At 39.8% G+C, this 18,130-nt stretch overlaps 2 protein-coding genes across 2 annotated transcripts; both read right to left on the reverse strand.

The window, feature by feature from the left end:
• Nucleotides 1-10,785: 10,785 nt before the first annotated feature.
• On the reverse strand, nt 10,786-15,064 carry LOC141638949 (putative LRR receptor-like serine/threonine-protein kinase At4g37250). Its single transcript, XM_074448132.1, has 2 exons — nt 13,205-15,064; nt 10,786-11,815 (listed from the first exon to the last, which is right to left on the reverse strand). Exons 1-2 carry the CDS (start codon nt 14,841-14,843, stop codon nt 11,118-11,120), a joined length of 2,337 nt encoding a protein of 778 aa, XP_074304233.1. The 5' UTR covers nt 14,844-15,064; the 3' UTR covers nt 10,786-11,117.
• Nucleotides 15,065-15,609: 545 nt separating this feature from the next.
• On the reverse strand, nt 15,610-18,005 carry LOC141638950 (D-amino-acid oxidase). The gene is made up of 2 exons (XM_074448133.1): nt 17,073-18,005; nt 15,610-16,111 (listed from the first exon to the last, which is right to left on the reverse strand). The coding sequence occupies exons 1-2, from the start codon at nt 17,857-17,859 to the stop codon at nt 15,732-15,734; spliced, it is 1,167 nt and encodes a 388-aa protein (XP_074304234.1). The 5' UTR covers nt 17,860-18,005; the 3' UTR covers nt 15,610-15,731.
• Nucleotides 18,006-18,130: the final 125 nt, after the last annotated feature.

Here is an 18,130-nt window from a genome sequence, read left to right on the forward strand (position 1 = left end):
AGTAATTAGACCTAATGCGTCACGGACCCAAGCCCAATAACAAAAACTACTCGATCGAGTGATTTAAAACCACTCGATCGAGTAAACTAAAGCTTAAACCACTCGATCGAGTAGAAAATCTACCCGATCGAGTAAATCCTAAAATGCAACTACTCGATCGAGTAGAAAAAGGACTCGATCGAGTAAAATTGTACTCGATCGAATACTTTCCAGCAACAATTTCCTGCTTTGCGCACTGAAATTCAAACGGCTGCCATTTCTTCGTTACTTGGGCAAACAGGACGATTCTGGTGGCTTTGGAAAGCTAAGAGGACAAGCTTTCATTTACAATTAAAATCACCTGAATATCTGCTGTAGAACTCGAGATATGGCTCTCCAAAGTAGGCACTAGCAATTTGAAGTTCTTCCTTTGCTCGCCTAGCTATCTTTCTTCTTTGCGCATCTCAAAATAGCTACATTCCCGCTCCAAATTCACTCTTCCTCCAAATGCATGCTAAACGGACGGTAAAAGGCTTGATTTCACTACTTTCTGGTTCATTCCTGCAAATAAGACAAAACAAACCAAAGTAGCATATTCGGGGCATTTCGTAGCATAAACTACGATAATAGCATAGAAATACGTGCATAAAAAGGCCTAAAAAGACTATATAAAATGCACATATCAGATATAATTATTATTACATTTACATATTATTATTTCCATATTATATTATTATTAATTCCCGATATAAAATCCGATTACTTAATTATTAAGCCTATAAAACCCGTCCCCCAATTATATTATATGGCCTAATACTATACTATTAGCTAAGCCCAATTCCCGAATTGAATCATTAATTTATTATTTAATTAACGTCTTACTTGTAATTATTATTAGAAATGCCTTTAACTAATTATTAAATTACATAAATTATTCTCATAAATTATTATCAAAATACGGGGTATTACATCATAGACCCGTAATCACATCCAACTAGTCAATCCTGGTCACGTAAGTTACCATCTGATAAAGGTTACCTTTCGCCCGAGCTTAACTCGTATGCCCCTCATACACATTATTCCATTCGCATAACCAGTACCTTCTGCCACATATAACCATACAGCTAACACTCACTACTAGAAACCGCCTCCTAAGGCTACGTCTTATACTTCCTCACAACCATATAAATCAGTTCGGTCTCTACAAAATCAACCTCTTTAGATTGGCCATCTTTCCTATTTATCATCACTCTTAACCCCTAGTGACAACACCTCAACACTACCATCGTTCAGACCTCAAACCTCTTACACTCATCTTTAAATATCACAGTTCATTTCGTATCTTCGGTTAACATTCCAAATAACTAAAATCAAATTCACCAACAAAATTTACCTCAACATTCTTCCCAATACTATCCTTAATTTTATCGTCACCCAACTCACCACCAAGATCTCATATCGTGCAAATTCTTTACCCACCTTTTTACTTTCCTTAATTCCTCAAAACTCATGATTAACATGTCATCCTGGAACTCCTATATAACTGTTAACTCAAATCATCATGATAGTATCATACGTCTCGACGATTCCTTACTTTCATATCACATAACTCCGGTGAACATTCTCCTAGTTTACTCCCCTTATTCTTTTCTTTTCACACTCGACAAGGTCAATTACCATTTCATCTCCTTACTCCTCATACCTAACTCTCTGGTACTCCGGTTACCTTTTCGTTGCTCCAAAACTCAAGTTCCATTACTTTATATCGGTACTTTCTCACTCTTTCTTACCATGGGTCCTTTCTCATCATTCTACTCACTCACAGTTGCCACTAATTATGAATCCCAAAACTCATCTCATACTGTTAACTGCCCAAGAAAATCACACATTAGTTTCACCTCTTGCTAATGCAAATTCTCAAACTCACTTGCAAATCCACATCGATGCATAACTCAATCTAAGCTCTTTATACACCATTTATTTCCATTTACCTATATCGACCTTTCCATTACATATATTCTTAACCAACCGAGTCATAACTATCTCCCTTCATAATCTTTAAACATTCAAAGTTACCACCATTTGCATCTCCCATTTCAATCTTTTCGTTTCATGTTCCATAAACTTACATCACCCCTTGCCCATATTCACTTACTTTTACATTACTCAACACACAATCATATCACTCATCTCATCTCACGAAACATGCTCCATGCCTCAATCAGGTCATCAAAGTTCCTTCCCTTTTTCCACTATCTATCAGAACTACATATAACTCATGTCCTCCCACCGAACTCATACTCACCACAGGTGCCACTCCTTTAATCATAAGATTGGGTAACTTATGCATCAGTACCAATACATACGTAAAACAATGCATAAAGAAGCAAAATAACACATTTGAATCAAACATAATAGGCAACGAAATCAAAAGATAAGCATATGACCCAAAACAGGGGTCACTAGATCGAGTACAGGTCACTCGATCAAGTGAGTGACTTACTCGATCGAGTAGGTGAAGGTCAGAGACATGTATAACAAATTACCAGGGCTACTCAATCGAGTAACAAGAGGTGCACTCGATCGAGTGAGGGCCACTCGATCGAGTACCCTACGCATTTCTCAGCACTGTCCAATTTTCGTAAAACGGTCATATCTCACTCGTTTCTTGATCAATCTGGGCGTGTGACCTATCGTTAGAATCGTAACAGAACAAGATATCACCTCCAATTGGAATCACATCAAAATCATTTATACATATCAAGTTATAACAGTTTAAAGACAACCTCTCTATAATCGAAAAACACAACTACTTGATTTTTACTTCCAAACAACCTAAACAACAACAAGGTAAACAAAAACAACTCAATACTCATAAAACCAATATTCCTAATCATATGTTACTATCTTCAAAGCCAAGCAACAACATCCATCATGTACATATACTATTTAACTTGTCAATCATGTATTACCCACATACTCTTATGCTATAACTTTACGCAAAAATAATAACATAACATACAACATCAAATTCCCCATTCACATGTTACTAATATAGAAACATTATAAAATCTACTACCCACATAAACATGTTCCACACATGAATTTCATATTCTTACGCAATTACTTACTTAATCTTTTTCAACCAATACATCCATTACAACTACACACTTCATACAACATATACGTATGAATAATAGTGGACAAGTACATAAACTTATTATACAATTTTACGCAAACAAAATATACGTATACGACACAACATTCTTATTTACATGTTACTATTATGCCACATTATAAACCATCCATCCTGCGACATCATTATTCACCACATATTCTCATATATGAACTAGTCCCCTTTTTGCATCAAATCATTCATCATTCTCATATACTTTCCCATCAATTCCAAACAACATTGTAAACCAACTATCATGCAACATGCTTATTCACAACACTTAATCATTTACCACATTCACCACAATCATTTTCCAACATTTCTATACAACACATCATCTTACCAGGACCACTTAAGGCATAGAAGTGCTACCATCTCGGTCACCCGAGACAATGTATATCAAATAGACAATAACGAAACGTACTTTATTAAATAAGTTTAAGTGATTACATAACAAAACCAACTGTAAAGTAAAATAAAACAGTTCTCAAACTATAAACCAACTAAATGAAACTGTCTTAACAAATACAGCGGAAGACTAAAGACTCTGATATGTGATGACTCCATCCCCAGCTAGATCCCTCGTGTATCCAAGATATACCTGTCAAACAACTGCTCACCACCCCCGAATGAATCACCACAGTTTTTAAAACATTTAAATGGGGTAAGTACTAATTACATAAAAACAACAGCTGCAATGAAACCATATTATAAACAACTCAAACAGCACATCTCAATCTCCACAACTCCACTATATCTCCACATATCTGACTACACAATGAAGTGTGTAGCCCTACCAGAGTACCCATCGCAACAGATAATCCTCGCCGCCAGTGGGGGACCGCAACCGTTCCCACCTAAGCCCCGCTCATCTCCATCGAGCGATAAACCCATGTTCATTAATGTGCACATCCCTTCTGTGGCGGGTTCCACAGAAGGCGAATCAAGGGCGTGAAGCCACTCCCGCAAGTGACTCCACTCAGCCATGGACGCACCCCGAAGGTCACAGACAGTTACACAGCCAATCAACATTATACTATCAACAATCACCAAAACCAATCCAACAACAACAACAACAACAACAACAACAACAACAACAACAACAACAACAACAACAACAACAACAACAACAACAACAACAACAACAACAACAACAACAACAACAACAACAACAACAACAACAACAACAACAACAACAACAACAACAACAACAACAACAACAACAACAACAACAACAACAACAACAACAACAACAACAACAACAACAACAACAACAACAACAACAACAACAACAACAACATCAACATTATGTAACCAATACTGAGTAGGGAAACCCTACCTGGAACAGCAATCACCAAGATCGTCACAATCAGCTAATCAACATCGTCCTTCAATGAAATTACATCTTATCAAACATACAATCATACAATCACAATCTAACATCAACAATACTCCCCAAAACCCCCAAATTACCCAATTAGGGTTTCAACTAAAGTCAATGAAACGATATAAAAACTATACTAGGATCTTACCCACAATAGGACGGTTTTCAACGGCGTAAAGAACACAACGATCTGATGACTCTAGCCCTTAGGATTTGATAGCAATGCGTAAGAGGAGAGTAACGTAACATGTTTTCACTCTTTAAGAAACTTGGAAAAGGGTAAAATGAAGAGAAACTGACGAAAGATGATTTTATATCCTTCTCGTGTTACTATCAAAACCCGACAAAATAACCCGTAAGACTCACTTACTCGATCGAGTGCCCCTTACTCGATCGAGTGCCACACATACTCGATCGAGTACCCATCAGGCAGACTACTATTTCGTATAAAAACATACTTACTCGACAGAGTCAGCCCTACTCGATAGAGTACCTATAGACATAGAAAACCGTAGTATTACATTCTCCTTTTTCCGTTCTTTCTCTTTTTATATTGTTGTATAATATGGAGGAGGATGGGATTTTGTGCCTTGGATGTTCCCTTGGGGAACTTGTGGATTGTTGGTGTTGATGTGTTGCTAGGATTAGTCAAATTTGTTGCATGTCTCCATTTATGTCATTTTCAATTCTCGCATGCATTCTTTTCACATGTATATATGTGTTGTGTTTCTTTCTTGTTGCATTGAGTTTGTATATAAATTTTTGAACAAATGTGGTCTAGGAAGGGAGCATGATACCTTCTATGATGATATTGTCTTAACCGTGTCTTTCCCCTCTTAGTGGCTTGCACCTTGTGACCTCCTTGTTAGGGTGTTTGCTTGCAAATACCCGGGAAATGAGGCTTGACCGGAGAGTATTGACCACCTTGTGAGACCGAAGACCGTAGGCTAGACCTAGATTTCTACATAGCTACTTACATGTGAGATTTAGAGCCTCCTTGGGACCGGTACATCCATACCCGGTCTCCCTTAGGTTGTGAGTAGGCTCCTTGCGTGGCATGTCACATCACAACGCATAAGCATGGCGTCCTTTCCTTTTAGACCATGAGATGTTCATTTGTGTGCATAGTTTGAAACAATTCGTTGCATTTCGTTCTTGAGCCTCACATTGCCAAATAAGCCTTATTTTCGATCCTTTATACTATGACCGATTTTGCTAACCCCTTTTGAGCTTGAACCTTTCATTTGGCACCTATAAAACCAACTACATACCATAAACAACCTTCCCTTATCAAGAAAGTTTCTTACACGTTGTCGGTTGTATGAAGAAGGGTATTTGAGTCCTACTTAATGAGTTGAGTCAGAATCATGGTTTTATTTGGTTTGTTTGAATAAAGAGGTTTTGAAAAGAAAAAAAAATAGAAAAGAAAAAAAAATTACTTGTACTTTGTTTGATGTGAAAAAGCCGTGCAACACTCCTCATTCGTCATTAAGGAGTAGAAAAAGGCGTTGCAAAATAAAGGGGCGTATGATGATTTTCCAATGTGAGTTGGGTTTACACAATTTTTAATTTGCTTGAAATTTGGCAAGCCGAGTTCATGTTAGGGTGTAGACGTTACTCAATTGTTGCAATAAGGTGATGATTTTCATGTTTTTTTCCAAAGTGAGTCGGGTTTGCACAATTTTTGCATAAATTTGGGAAACCAATTTTTGTTAGGGTGTAGACGTTACTCATTTGTTGCAATAAAGTGGAAGAAATGGAATTTTGGCAACTTCTTGATGTGTACCTTTACATTTTTCCTAAATGGTGCTTGCACCAACTCCGTTTCGTCCCGTCACCTATCCCCGTCACAACCCTTGTTTCTCTTTATGCGCATTCCCTTTTTTTGCATCTCATGTATGGTCTTGTAGGAGTGGATTCCACGTTAGATTGTGGGCATGTCTCATGAGTCGAGTAGTGCGTGATCTTGGTTACTTTTTGGCACAAAAATCACCCGTGCTTCAAAAATGAGCGACTAGTGGAAACCGTGAGGAAGTCGGTAGTCTAGGTCCTCTTAGTCATGGGTCAACTTGGTCGAATCTTGTGTGTGTCATGTCAATCTTGAAGGTTAGGCTTTGCTTCCCCCTTTCCCGCCTTTGAATTTGTTTCCTAGGCATTTGGTTATCATGTTGAGGTTTCTTGAGCCATCACTCGGGCATTGACACCCCGCCAAGACTATGAGACGGTATCTCCCGACTGAAACCTTAAATCTTTCAAAACAAAAACCTCCGCTTAGATGAGGAAAGCGGTTGACTTTTTGATTGATATATCATATGCTTGATTACGTGCTTAAATGTTGGATGTGTCTAGTTTTCCCGAAAGCCCCCACTTGCCTTGCAAAGGAGTGCATACCTCATTGCATTTCATTGTGAGTTGAAGGGACGGAGGAGGCCCGTTAATTGCCTACCATTGGATATTATTAGTTTAGATTAGTATTAGTTGAATAAAGGTCTCGGTTTTGCTCACTTACTTACTCGGGGACGAGTAATACTTAAGTGTGGGGAGGTTTGACGTGCGATTTATTTAGACCGCTTCCCCTCTTTATTCTCATGCTTTTTAGCCCCATTTGACACGGTTTTAGCTCCGGTCCGCTTACATTTTACCCCTTTATTCCATGTGCTCCCATATTGTGAATTCTCGTCTCATCTTGTAGGGAATAAGCCAAGAAAGAGGCAAGACGGAATAAGGAGTAAGCACGGACGATGACTTGTGTTAGCATGTGAAGAAGAAGAGGATGATGCATTGAAGAAGTGTTATCTGTCGGCAGGCCGGAAGCCGGCCAACCGGCAGGGAACCCCTCACATGACTTAGCCACTTTTGAAGAGAAGAAATGAATGCAAATTGAAGGAATTCTCGCTGCCGGTCGGGGAACCGGCAGCCGGCTTGCCGGCATGGACACCCTTTACTTGTGAAGAATTGAAGAAACACCAATGAAGAAGGATTCTCTGCCGGCAGGCCGGCAGCCGGCTCACCGGAAGAGAACAAGCCCAGATCATTTATTTACATTTTGGCTTTGAAGAACTCGCTGCCGGTTGGGTAGCCGGCAGCAGGTGGACCGGCAGAGGACCCCAGACGAGATTGGACTTCTCCTCTTCTCTTAAGACCTAATTCAAGAGGATACTATAAATACTCCGTCATTAATTTCCCTTTGATACCTAACCCTAAATCTAAAACTTTCCCTTAATTTAATGCAATCTTTCCTTAATCAAAGTACTAATATTTCCTTAATCAATATTAATTATTTACCAAAATTAGCTTGGTAATCGTTAATATCAATTGTTTATATTTAGTTATTGGGTTGTATTTTGAAGATATTGAAGAATTTCTTCCTTAATTCAATCAAAGTTGCAATATTTCCTAATTGTTTGTATAATTCTCTTCTTCATTTGCTTTGTTTATTCAATAGTTTACATTTCCTTTTATACTTAGCAATTGTTCATCTTCACAAAATATTTGTTGCCATGTTTGTTTGCTTTCGTTTAATTGTTTACATTTGCTTTGTAAGCATGTGTGAGTAGTCTCCCACTAGGGTTTAGGAGGAACCTAAGTGAAGGTTTAAGTTAATAAAATGGGTTGTTAATACATTTTTTTGGGTGATAATGTTAGTGTTTATAATCATGCATATAAGGTGTTTGTTGAAATGTGTGTATGAGAGTCCATGCTTTTCTACAAAGTTTGCTTAGCTTCCTTATGAATGAGAGTTTATGTGGTTGCTTGATAGCATGTTTATGATGAGATAGGATGCTTAATGAATATTTTGTGTCCCTCTTAAGACGAGTTTAAGAAATTAGCTCACTTTCTTCACTAACAATTACCTGGAAATCACTTGACACCCATTGTTAACTTACCTTGCTTAGGGGAACCCGACTACCCTAGTTCCTAAATCAATTGTTTACACATCTTATTAATTGTTTGCTTTAGTTTAAAATTAGTTGCTAGTATTAAATCTATCTCCCTATTTATTTAACTAGACTAAAACCCAATCAAATTATCGTGTAAGCCCCCGCCATCCTTGAGACCAACACCCTAATTATACTACATAATTTGGGTACTTTATAAATTATTTTTGATAGTAGGATTGACGACTAAATTCTCTACTCATCAACTATATCCACCTTATATACTTCCATCTCACCTTATATACCCTTATCCACCCATCAACCCTATCCAAACACAATCTCACAATATCCACCAAAATCCTAGAGAGAAAGAAGAGAGAAAAAGAGAAGAAAAAGAGGAAGATTTGTCCCTTCGCCTCGAGTTCGTAAGGTAAGACCGTCTCACTAGCTTATTATATTATTTTATTGGACCCACCTTGACCTTGACCACCCTAGTTCGTCGTTGACCACCCATATAGCCACCGTTGACCGTCCCAAATAGGGTAGTTGATCGAGTATATACAGGGTTATAACTGTTTTGTGCGATCATCTTAAGACGGATTTTTGACCCACCTTTCGTGGTTATTATGGGCTAACCTTGGGTGGGTTGTGTCTAGGGGAGTGAGGAGGTCATAGTGGTGGTCGTAGGTGGTGGAGTGGGTGGCTGTGGTGGTCGAAAATCGAGTCTAAAAGGGGTGTACGGACTGTTTTGTCATGGTTGTTGTTGTGGTTGTTGTTGTGTCGGCTGCTAGGACTGGTTGTGGCGTGTTATGGGCTGGTCGTAGGGTCCACCGTGGTCAGGGGAGGCCACGGTGGTGGTGGTAGTGGCGGCTCATGGTGGTTGTGGGTGTGGTGCGTGTTGTGGTTGCGGGGGGTGGTGTTGGTGACGAGTGGTGTTGTTGACGCCACTGTTTGGTGGCCGTGGGCTGCTGGTCGTGGCCCGCCACGGCTGGTGGTGGTGGTCCACGGTGGCAGCGGGGTAGGGTGACTTTCGGGTTAGGAGGAAGGACGGTTATGGGTCGGGATTTGAATAGCTTTAGACGGGTTTATATTTAATTAATTAATTCGTATTTAATTAGATTAGTTAGTAATTAATTATAGGTGACGGTTTTTGTGGAAGATTATTTTATTCGGATTGCTTATGGAGATTTGCTAAAAGGTAGATTTATCTTACTCAGTTTTAATATGTTTAAATGGTCATGTGAGTCGTATTTTAATGGTCATTGCATTATGACATGATACTGGTTAATTGCATTGAATGAGTCGGTAATTGGCATGTTACACGGTATCTTGCATTGATTGTCTTATCTTGTATGTCGGAGGACTTGGTGGATTACTTGTTGTTATGGGGACGTCAGGCGGTTGGGAGACCTTCTCGCTCGGGTCGCCTCTTGGAGCTTCCCACTCCGAGAGGGATGTGCACATTAATGGCTTGAGTTACGGAGGGACTCGTGTGGTTGAGACACGACGTCTGGCAGGGAATCCAGTTGGCTTCCGGACCCAGTACGTCTGGGCGTGTCCCGGTACCTATTTGTGGTTGTTGGTATGTCTGGGCGTGTCCCGATACCAGTATGGTTGTCGGTATGTCTGGGCGTGTCCCGGTACCGTGGCGGTGGTTGTTTGATAGCATGTCATTCATATTATAGTCTTGTTGTATACTCACACACTTTGAGTTGTGTCACACTTTATTTATTGAAACTGACGTTTGTCTATCTGTGTAATTGTCACCTATCTCTGGGGTGGTCCGTGTCGATCCATATGATATTCTTTGGTCATATGGGAAGCAGGTTAAGTACAGGTTGTTTGGATAGCACGTGGGAGACGGGACGAGCTTGATGAGTCACGAGACGAGTATAGTTGGCTAGAGAGTATAGTTGTCATGAGTTGTACTTTTATTCATTTGTTTACGTTTATGTAATTCACTAAACATTATATTTATTTATAAAATGTTTTTTTATTGAAGTTTTGAAACACTACCTCGGAAAACTGAGATGGTAACGCTCCAATTATCTTGGCCGGATAGTTGGGGTGTTACAGATTAGTACTTGAATTGTTGATTAGTTAGCCTCAATATCGTAAAGGCTTCCGCCTACGCATGGTACATTAGGTTGTATTCAGATTACCCCTAATGGAAATTGCATCAAGCATATACTAGTTCACTGTACGAAGAAAACGTCGCCAATTTAATGAGGCATTTTGGTTTAACATATCCTTTGCGAATAAAACATCTAAAAAATTGAGGTTAGCTAAGGCTACATAATACAGTAAAAATTAAGAAAACAAACAAACCAACTTCAATTTTAGAAAGAGTATCATCTAAATTATCAACCTAAAGAAAAACTGAGTGAAAATAAATACAGAAAACTATGAAAATACATGATGGGAATGAATCATACATTAATATTACAATTGGTCTCCCTTGTGACGGGTTACCATTTGTGGCGGATATTTTGTGAGATAAAATGGTAACAAAATGGGTTAGTGGAGAAAGGGGACCACATGAACAGTGTTGCAGAGAGAGAAAAAGTGGGTACTTTGTGAGGTAAAATGATATCCGTCACTCCAAAGTGACGGATAGTGTTGGTCACAAATGAGATTTTGTGTTAATATTAATACATACAAACACTTTGGTAAGGATAAGAGGGTTAGCTATAATCAATACCTAGAGACCGTAACGGTATGATGACGACGACGATGCTATTGAAGATGCATACACCTTTTGTAGAACATGGACAACTTCTTTCATTGAAGGTCTCTTTTGTGGAGCATGTGAAACACAATTATATCCCAACTTTAAGCAAGTCAACAAATCCTCCTCTTTACCTTCCACTTCAACCCGGATAGCCGGGTCAGCCATTCGGAGCACCCGGGTTTTATCGTCCAACAATCCTGCCAATACAGGTGGGCCAAGTTCATCCGATATTATAACCTTGCCGGTAATAAGTTCTAGTAGCAATACCCCAAAAGAGTACACATCCCATTTAGCATTGGGTTTTAGACTTCGTAATGATTCGGGTGGGTGGTACAGGGAAACACACCCAATCGAGCTTGGACTTGGGCTCGGGGTGGCCCCGGCCGAGTTGTCACGGAAGCTGTCCCTTGAACCTGTGGACCTCATGCTACCAAAATAACGGGTGGAACCACCAGCTGATACGTATCCGGATTTACTCGTGGTCAATTTATCAATCCCAAAATCAGCAATTTTGGGGTCCAGGTTACAGTCCAAGAGTATATTATTGGACTTCAAGTTTCCATGTACATGCTTTTTATCATGAATGTAAGTTAGTCCACGGGCTATTCCGTATGCTATCCTTAGTCGAACCTCCCATGGTATGTGGCACGGTGAAGATCCGCCTTTTCCTGTTCATTTATAATCAACTACCAAAGTAATGTAGTAATGTGTAGTTGGTGTAGTATGCATGTGATTGTATGTAATTTGGTCTAAGGACCACCTTATTTAAATCCCTTCCATCTTCTCAGTTTTCACTTGTCGATGCTCATCTATGTTAATTCTTTCACACTACTCTCTATTCTCTACTGTACTACTGTACAAATGAGCAAGTTCAAACACTTTCTGTATGGTATGCTACTTAATTTCCGAATATTATTTAAAATAGATACAGAGTATGCGTTTAGATGTACTTGATGAATAATACCCAGTAATTTATCATATATTCGTGTTATATCACTTAGATAAAAAGGTCTCCAATACTGACATTTGTATTTTGTTGGTGTCCTAGATACAAAATCTTCCAACTTCTAATACTCATAATTCAGTAATTCTAGAAGACCAAATTATTGAGCAAATTAACAAGACTGGGTGGGTCATGGATTTTTAGGAGAAACGACTTGGCATAAATAATAAATTCAAGTTTCCAACTACTCCATTGAATGTTTATCGTATGGCAAATGGCATGGCCCCATTTTAACCACTTCCATAAATTACTCTGCAAGCTTACACAGTATAAACACTATACGGAATACCCCTCCCGTTCATTTATTTACCTTTGATTTTGACACAAAAATCAAGGAAAGAGGAGGGAGTCAATTATTAGATGACAAACGGATTAAATAGAGTGTGGATGACATTCCTAAAATAAAAAGGTAAATAATTAACTAAGACACCCTAAGATGAAATATGAAATAGATAAACAAATAGTGAGAAGGGAGGAGTATAATATTGTTGTCCCACATTATGTGCTATTCCACCCTCACTTGTATGCATTCTCTCTACTTTATTTAAGATGTCTCTTTTTCCTATGGATGATTGATAGTAATATACTTGATGAGAGCATTTGTTTTAGAATCTTTGTCTTGTCAACAGAATCATTATTTACCAAATGATAGACAATAACACAAGAAATCAACCATACTACAGAATAACGTTTACTCTATATAGTAGATCAAGAATAACTATCACCTTTATTGGATTGGATTGGATTGTCCACAGTCATTCGCAATCTTGCCAACTGTGATACTAAACTTTTGCAACATAAGGTGTCTTAACGTATGAGAAAAGGCAAGGAACATATCACCTTATATAATAAGATAGTCTTGTATACTCCCTATGTCCCAATTATTTATTTACTATTTCTTTTTTTGATGTCTCGTTTACCTTTTTATATTGAGAATAATAAGTTGATCACCAATACGTATCATTGTCCATGAAAAACAAAAATAAAAGCATGCAAAAATTTCACAACCAAAGCAGTCTAAATAAAGGCGCAAGCGACGAAAAAGAGAACTTACGGTAACGTGCATTAGCAAGAGTTCCAGCAGGAACATATTCGTAAATCACAAGTTTGTCATCCAATGCCCAATAATACCCTCTAACCCGTACCAAATTTGGGTGCACCATCTTAGCCAGGCTGCGGATATAACCGTCAAACTCCTTTAGTCTCTCCATGGTCGCACCCTCTCCCACTCTCCTAACTGCCAAAACTGTTCCGTCTTCCAACACAGCCTTGTACATTATGCTTGAACTGCTCGTCCCTAACATGTATGCAGACGCTCTCAATAGCGTCTCTAACTCAATCTCGCTCTCCCCGTCTACTGTCACTAATTGACCCTTCTCCTCAATTGACGAGGTTATTTCCTCTTCGCTTTCATCCATGTTGTAGTTTTTCCCGTTTTGGAAACACGTCCACTTTGTTATCCCTTTGGTATTTGACGAGGAAGATGAACTTGAGGACAATAGAACCTCGTGACGCTTTGATGAATTAACACGTGTTGTTTTGGTAGTCGTGGAAGTAATAGTGTTGTTTGTCTTACTTTTATAGATATAGAAAAGAATCAGCGAAAGGATGGCTATTCCGCCCACATCGCCAACCACAATACAAACGATGGTTTGTGGTTTTAGGCGGCGATGATCTCCCCCGCTTTGCCCGTTCTCCTGATTTGTACCTTGTGGACCACTATCAGGAGAGCTACTGAAGTTTCTCGGAAAGGCCGCGAATGCGGGCGAAGGAACAGGCTGTCCGGAGACCGGGGGAACCGTGCATGGCTTGCTTAGAGGCGGCCCACAAAGATCCGGATTCCCATCAAACGTCTTCTTTCTCTTGTTTCGAAAAACGCCAAAATTCGGGATTTCTCCTGTGAAATTGTTGTAGGATAAATCTAAAGTTGCGTTTTGTGGAATATTTCGCCCGAATTCGGCTGAAATATCTCCTCTAAAACCGTTGTATGATAAATTAAGAAACCTGATACTACGTCCTCCAAAATCAACCGGCAATGAACCATTGATTAAATTGGAGGACAAATCCAAGATTCGAACCCGGTCGAACCCACCCGGAAGATTCCCGGTGAAATAATTACACCGCAGCGTAACTGCTCTAAGATTCGGTAAGCTTCCAAGATTCGCCGGAATATTCCCAGAGAGTGCATTGTCAGCTAAGTTGAGCACTGTCAAACTCCTGAGTCCTCCAACCGAACCGGAGATCTCGCCAGAAATCAAATTTCCAGCAAGGTCTAAGAGACGTAGTGTCGAAACGCTGAACAGCGTGTCCGGTAAGGTACCATTGATTAAATTTGACGACAGAATTAGTGTTTGAAGCCGGTCAAGGCGGCCAAAGTTTGCAGGGATTGTTCCAAGGAGTTGGCTCCTTGAGAGCGACACGCTAATGACCCGACCTGAATCCGAACCAGACCCACAAGTGACGCCACGCCACGAACACGGCGTGTCGTCGAGGAGTGACCAAGAGTCTAAAACCCGTAAAGGGTCACTTAAGATGGAGATTTTGAAGGAAGCCAGTATAAGACCGTCAGGGTTTAAAGCAAAAGAATTGTAAACGGAAAGAAAAATGATGGTTAGTGTTGGAATAATGTTCAAGGTTTTTGGTACTACTTTCATCGTGTGTTTAATCAAACTACTCAAGATTTGAGTCCACATGTTTTGAAAAGTGTCGTTAAATGGTGGTGGTTAACAATAATTTTGAAAAAAAAAAAATAATATGATGACTTAGATCAACTACTAAAGGGAAATGAAATAGTGTACGTTTGTAGGAGTGTTTTGGAAAGTAACTGAGGGAAGAATATTTGTCAAGGGAAGTGAGATTTATGGGATGGCAGAATAAAGCATGTGAGCATGGAATTTGTTTAAGAATCAAAATATATCACAAAACAGCTCACTATAGTCTACAACTAACCTTGCTTCTATTGCTTTTGTTTTGTAAATTTTGCTTTTAAAGTGGTCGAGGTTTAATTATAGATTGTGAAGGTTCAACTTGATAGAGATCAACTTGTTATGGCAGACTGAAGGAAATTGCTCCAAGGAGGGCCTTAGGATACTCTTGGTCAACAAAAAAAAAAAAAAACAAGGGAATACTTCTAGTCAAAAAAAAAAAAAAAAAAAAAAAAAAAACACTGTTTTTACAAACAAAATTGGAATCTTTAGTTCCATAAAGTTTGCTCTATCATATCAACCATTGTATGATATAATGATATGATTGATGTCGTCCTCGTCAAAATAAGTTGACATTAGTAAATTTTTAGTACTATTCTGTAGTATATTTTAACCTATTCACCTGAAAATTAAAGAATAACAATTAGCTAGTCATATACCAAGTTACAGCGCGTCTTGCTTCAGATGCTGTTTCCCGAGTTATATTTAAACCTAATGTTGTATATCTTCTTGTTCACAGAGTTATAGACTCCAATTGCAGAATTGCCGCTTCTCTGCTCTATCATAGTATGATTATTAAAGGTGCAAGCAAAGACTGTACAAACGGAAAAGAAAAAATCCACAGTACATGTGAATAGCCAACGTAAAAACAAGACTTCACCGCCTTTTACCGGTGACGACGAATCTCGATGGGCTAAACGGGCTGAGGTCAACAATGCTTGTCTGGCCATGTACGACAAGCTCGGCTAAGGCTGCTCCTGTGGCAGGACCGTTAAGGATGCCCCAACAGCTATGACCGGTGGCTACGAAGCACCCTTTTGAGCCGGGAAGCTCCCCAATAACTGGGTTACCATCATCAGTGCATGGCAGAAAGCATGCTTGTTCAGCTATGACTTGGGCGTTCCCTTCCTTGAGGTGTGAAGACACATTCTCAGCAACCCGTTTGAGTGTCTTGATTGAATCAGGATATGGCAACACCTCTTCTGGATTATCAGGCACTTCCTCTGTTGATGACATGCCACATATGTATACCTCGCCTAAGAAACCACGTTTAGACATTGGATTAATCTCATTGTGGAGTGACACGTACTTACTGGTAAGTTGTAATTCGCATGTAGCTCAGATTCTACGTCTCAAGTTTAAGCATAATAAGATATCCGACAACTGCATCATGCATCACTCTCATAAGCAATGTCTCTTTGCATTTTGCTAATGTGCAATTGTGCAGGTTCAAAATGCGCAAGGCAGACCAAGGCGAGGAGGGCCCTAGGCGACAAAACACAAGGCGTGACGCGAAGGCATTCGCCAGATACACGCAAGGCACACTGTTTTTACAAACAAAATTGGAATCTTTAGATAAAGTTTCGTACCATTTTGGAGTTCAAAGAGGGTTAACATGTAAAGGAGTAAGTTCATGGATAATGTGCTAAGAAAAGGATTATAAATGAATGATAAGAGAAATAGTACTGAAAGTGCATAGTAGTATGCCTCGCTTGATGTGCCTTGTCTATAAGCGCACCGAGGCATTTTGACCAGTTCCTCCGTGATCCTTGGCCTTAAGCGCGCTTTTTCAAACCTAAATATGCTTAAGAAATCCAGTTCTATCAACTCTCATCCATCTATTTACTTACTAGGAGTCTCTCATGAATCATTGATGAGCCAAGTCTTGCTCTTTTCAGCTATAAATGACAACTAAACTTAATCGATTTTAACCGACTTTCTGGTCCACAAAAAAAAAAATTATTCCCCAACTATTTTTATACTAATAATAATCAAATGAATCCAAACTCAGCTAATTGAAGCGTAAATTGTTGAGACACATCAATCATAAATTTCGTAATTACAATCTAAACACTTGACAAATCATAAGCAACATTGTCGTCTTCCTTAATGCTTGCTTGTTTTTCTTTTCATTTTGTTTCGGGACACCAGCTACATCAACCCAATGAAGCATAATAAAAAAAAAAAAACGAAAGAAAATGAGAAAAAGTGTGGTACCAGTAGGGCGAGGATAAACGTCAGGATCCAAAGGGCGGTCACCAGGAGACTGAAAATAACTCAAAAACAAGGCATGTGCCGAAATGAGAGCCGGTTCCTTAGAAATAGGCTCCAAAACAATACTATGAGCCTTCATCCCATAAACCCGAAACAAAGACGACAACATGACCATCTTAGACGACCAAGGCCCAAGTGCCAACACCACTGAGTCAGCCTCAACAACTCGCCCATCCGACAACACCACCGCCTTAACTCGGCCCTCTTCACCCACCTCCACAACACCTACCTTCCCAATCACCACCTCCGCCCCATACTTATCCACCGCCTCCGTCATCAACCTCTTTGTGAACAACCCCGGGTGTACCTGAGCCGTCGATTGGTCCGAACCGATCTGCTTCCCCTCCTGGGCCGACCCGTCGACCCAGTCTGGTAGTACTCCTCTGGGGCCGGGTTTGACTGGGGTGAACTCATTGACGATGACGCTGAGTGTAGTGAGGGGACGGTAGCCGTAGGATGATGGACCGTCGAGGTCAGAGGATAATGAACGGTGGAGATTGAAGCTGGCACGTGCCAGCGAGGAGACGGGGCCGTTGTCGCACCAGTCAAGAGCGAGGAATCCACCGGCTTTACCGGAGGCGGCGCATGCGATGGAGGATTGTTCAATGAGGGTTACGGTGGCGCCCAGTTTAGAGAGGTAGTATGCGGTGCATACTCCTATTACTCCGCCACCGCATACTACCACCTTCTTGCTGCTCGTCGTTTCCCTTTCTCCTGATGATGTTAACATGTTTCGTATGCCTTTTGAATTTGGTTCGGGGGTTTATATTATTGGAGGGGGAGAATAGATAAGAGATGATTTTGAGTTGGGTATGTAGGTCGTACAACTGAAACTGTGACCGCCATTTATTTGTTTCTTTTTTATTTTAATTTTTTTGAGCTCTGGGATTGTAGCCCAACAGTGTAGACTCTGGAGACTAAGCCAAACCATGGATCGGATATCCAATTCAAATCGAAAATCCATTTTTTTGGTATCCGATATTCACGCAGAGACAAAACAG

This window comes from Silene latifolia, unplaced genomic scaffold (genome assembly GCF_048544455.1).
Source record: "Silene latifolia isolate original U9 population unplaced genomic scaffold, ASM4854445v1 scaffold_238, whole genome shotgun sequence".
Taxonomy (NCBI): Eukaryota; Viridiplantae; Streptophyta; class Magnoliopsida; order Caryophyllales; family Caryophyllaceae; genus Silene; species Silene latifolia.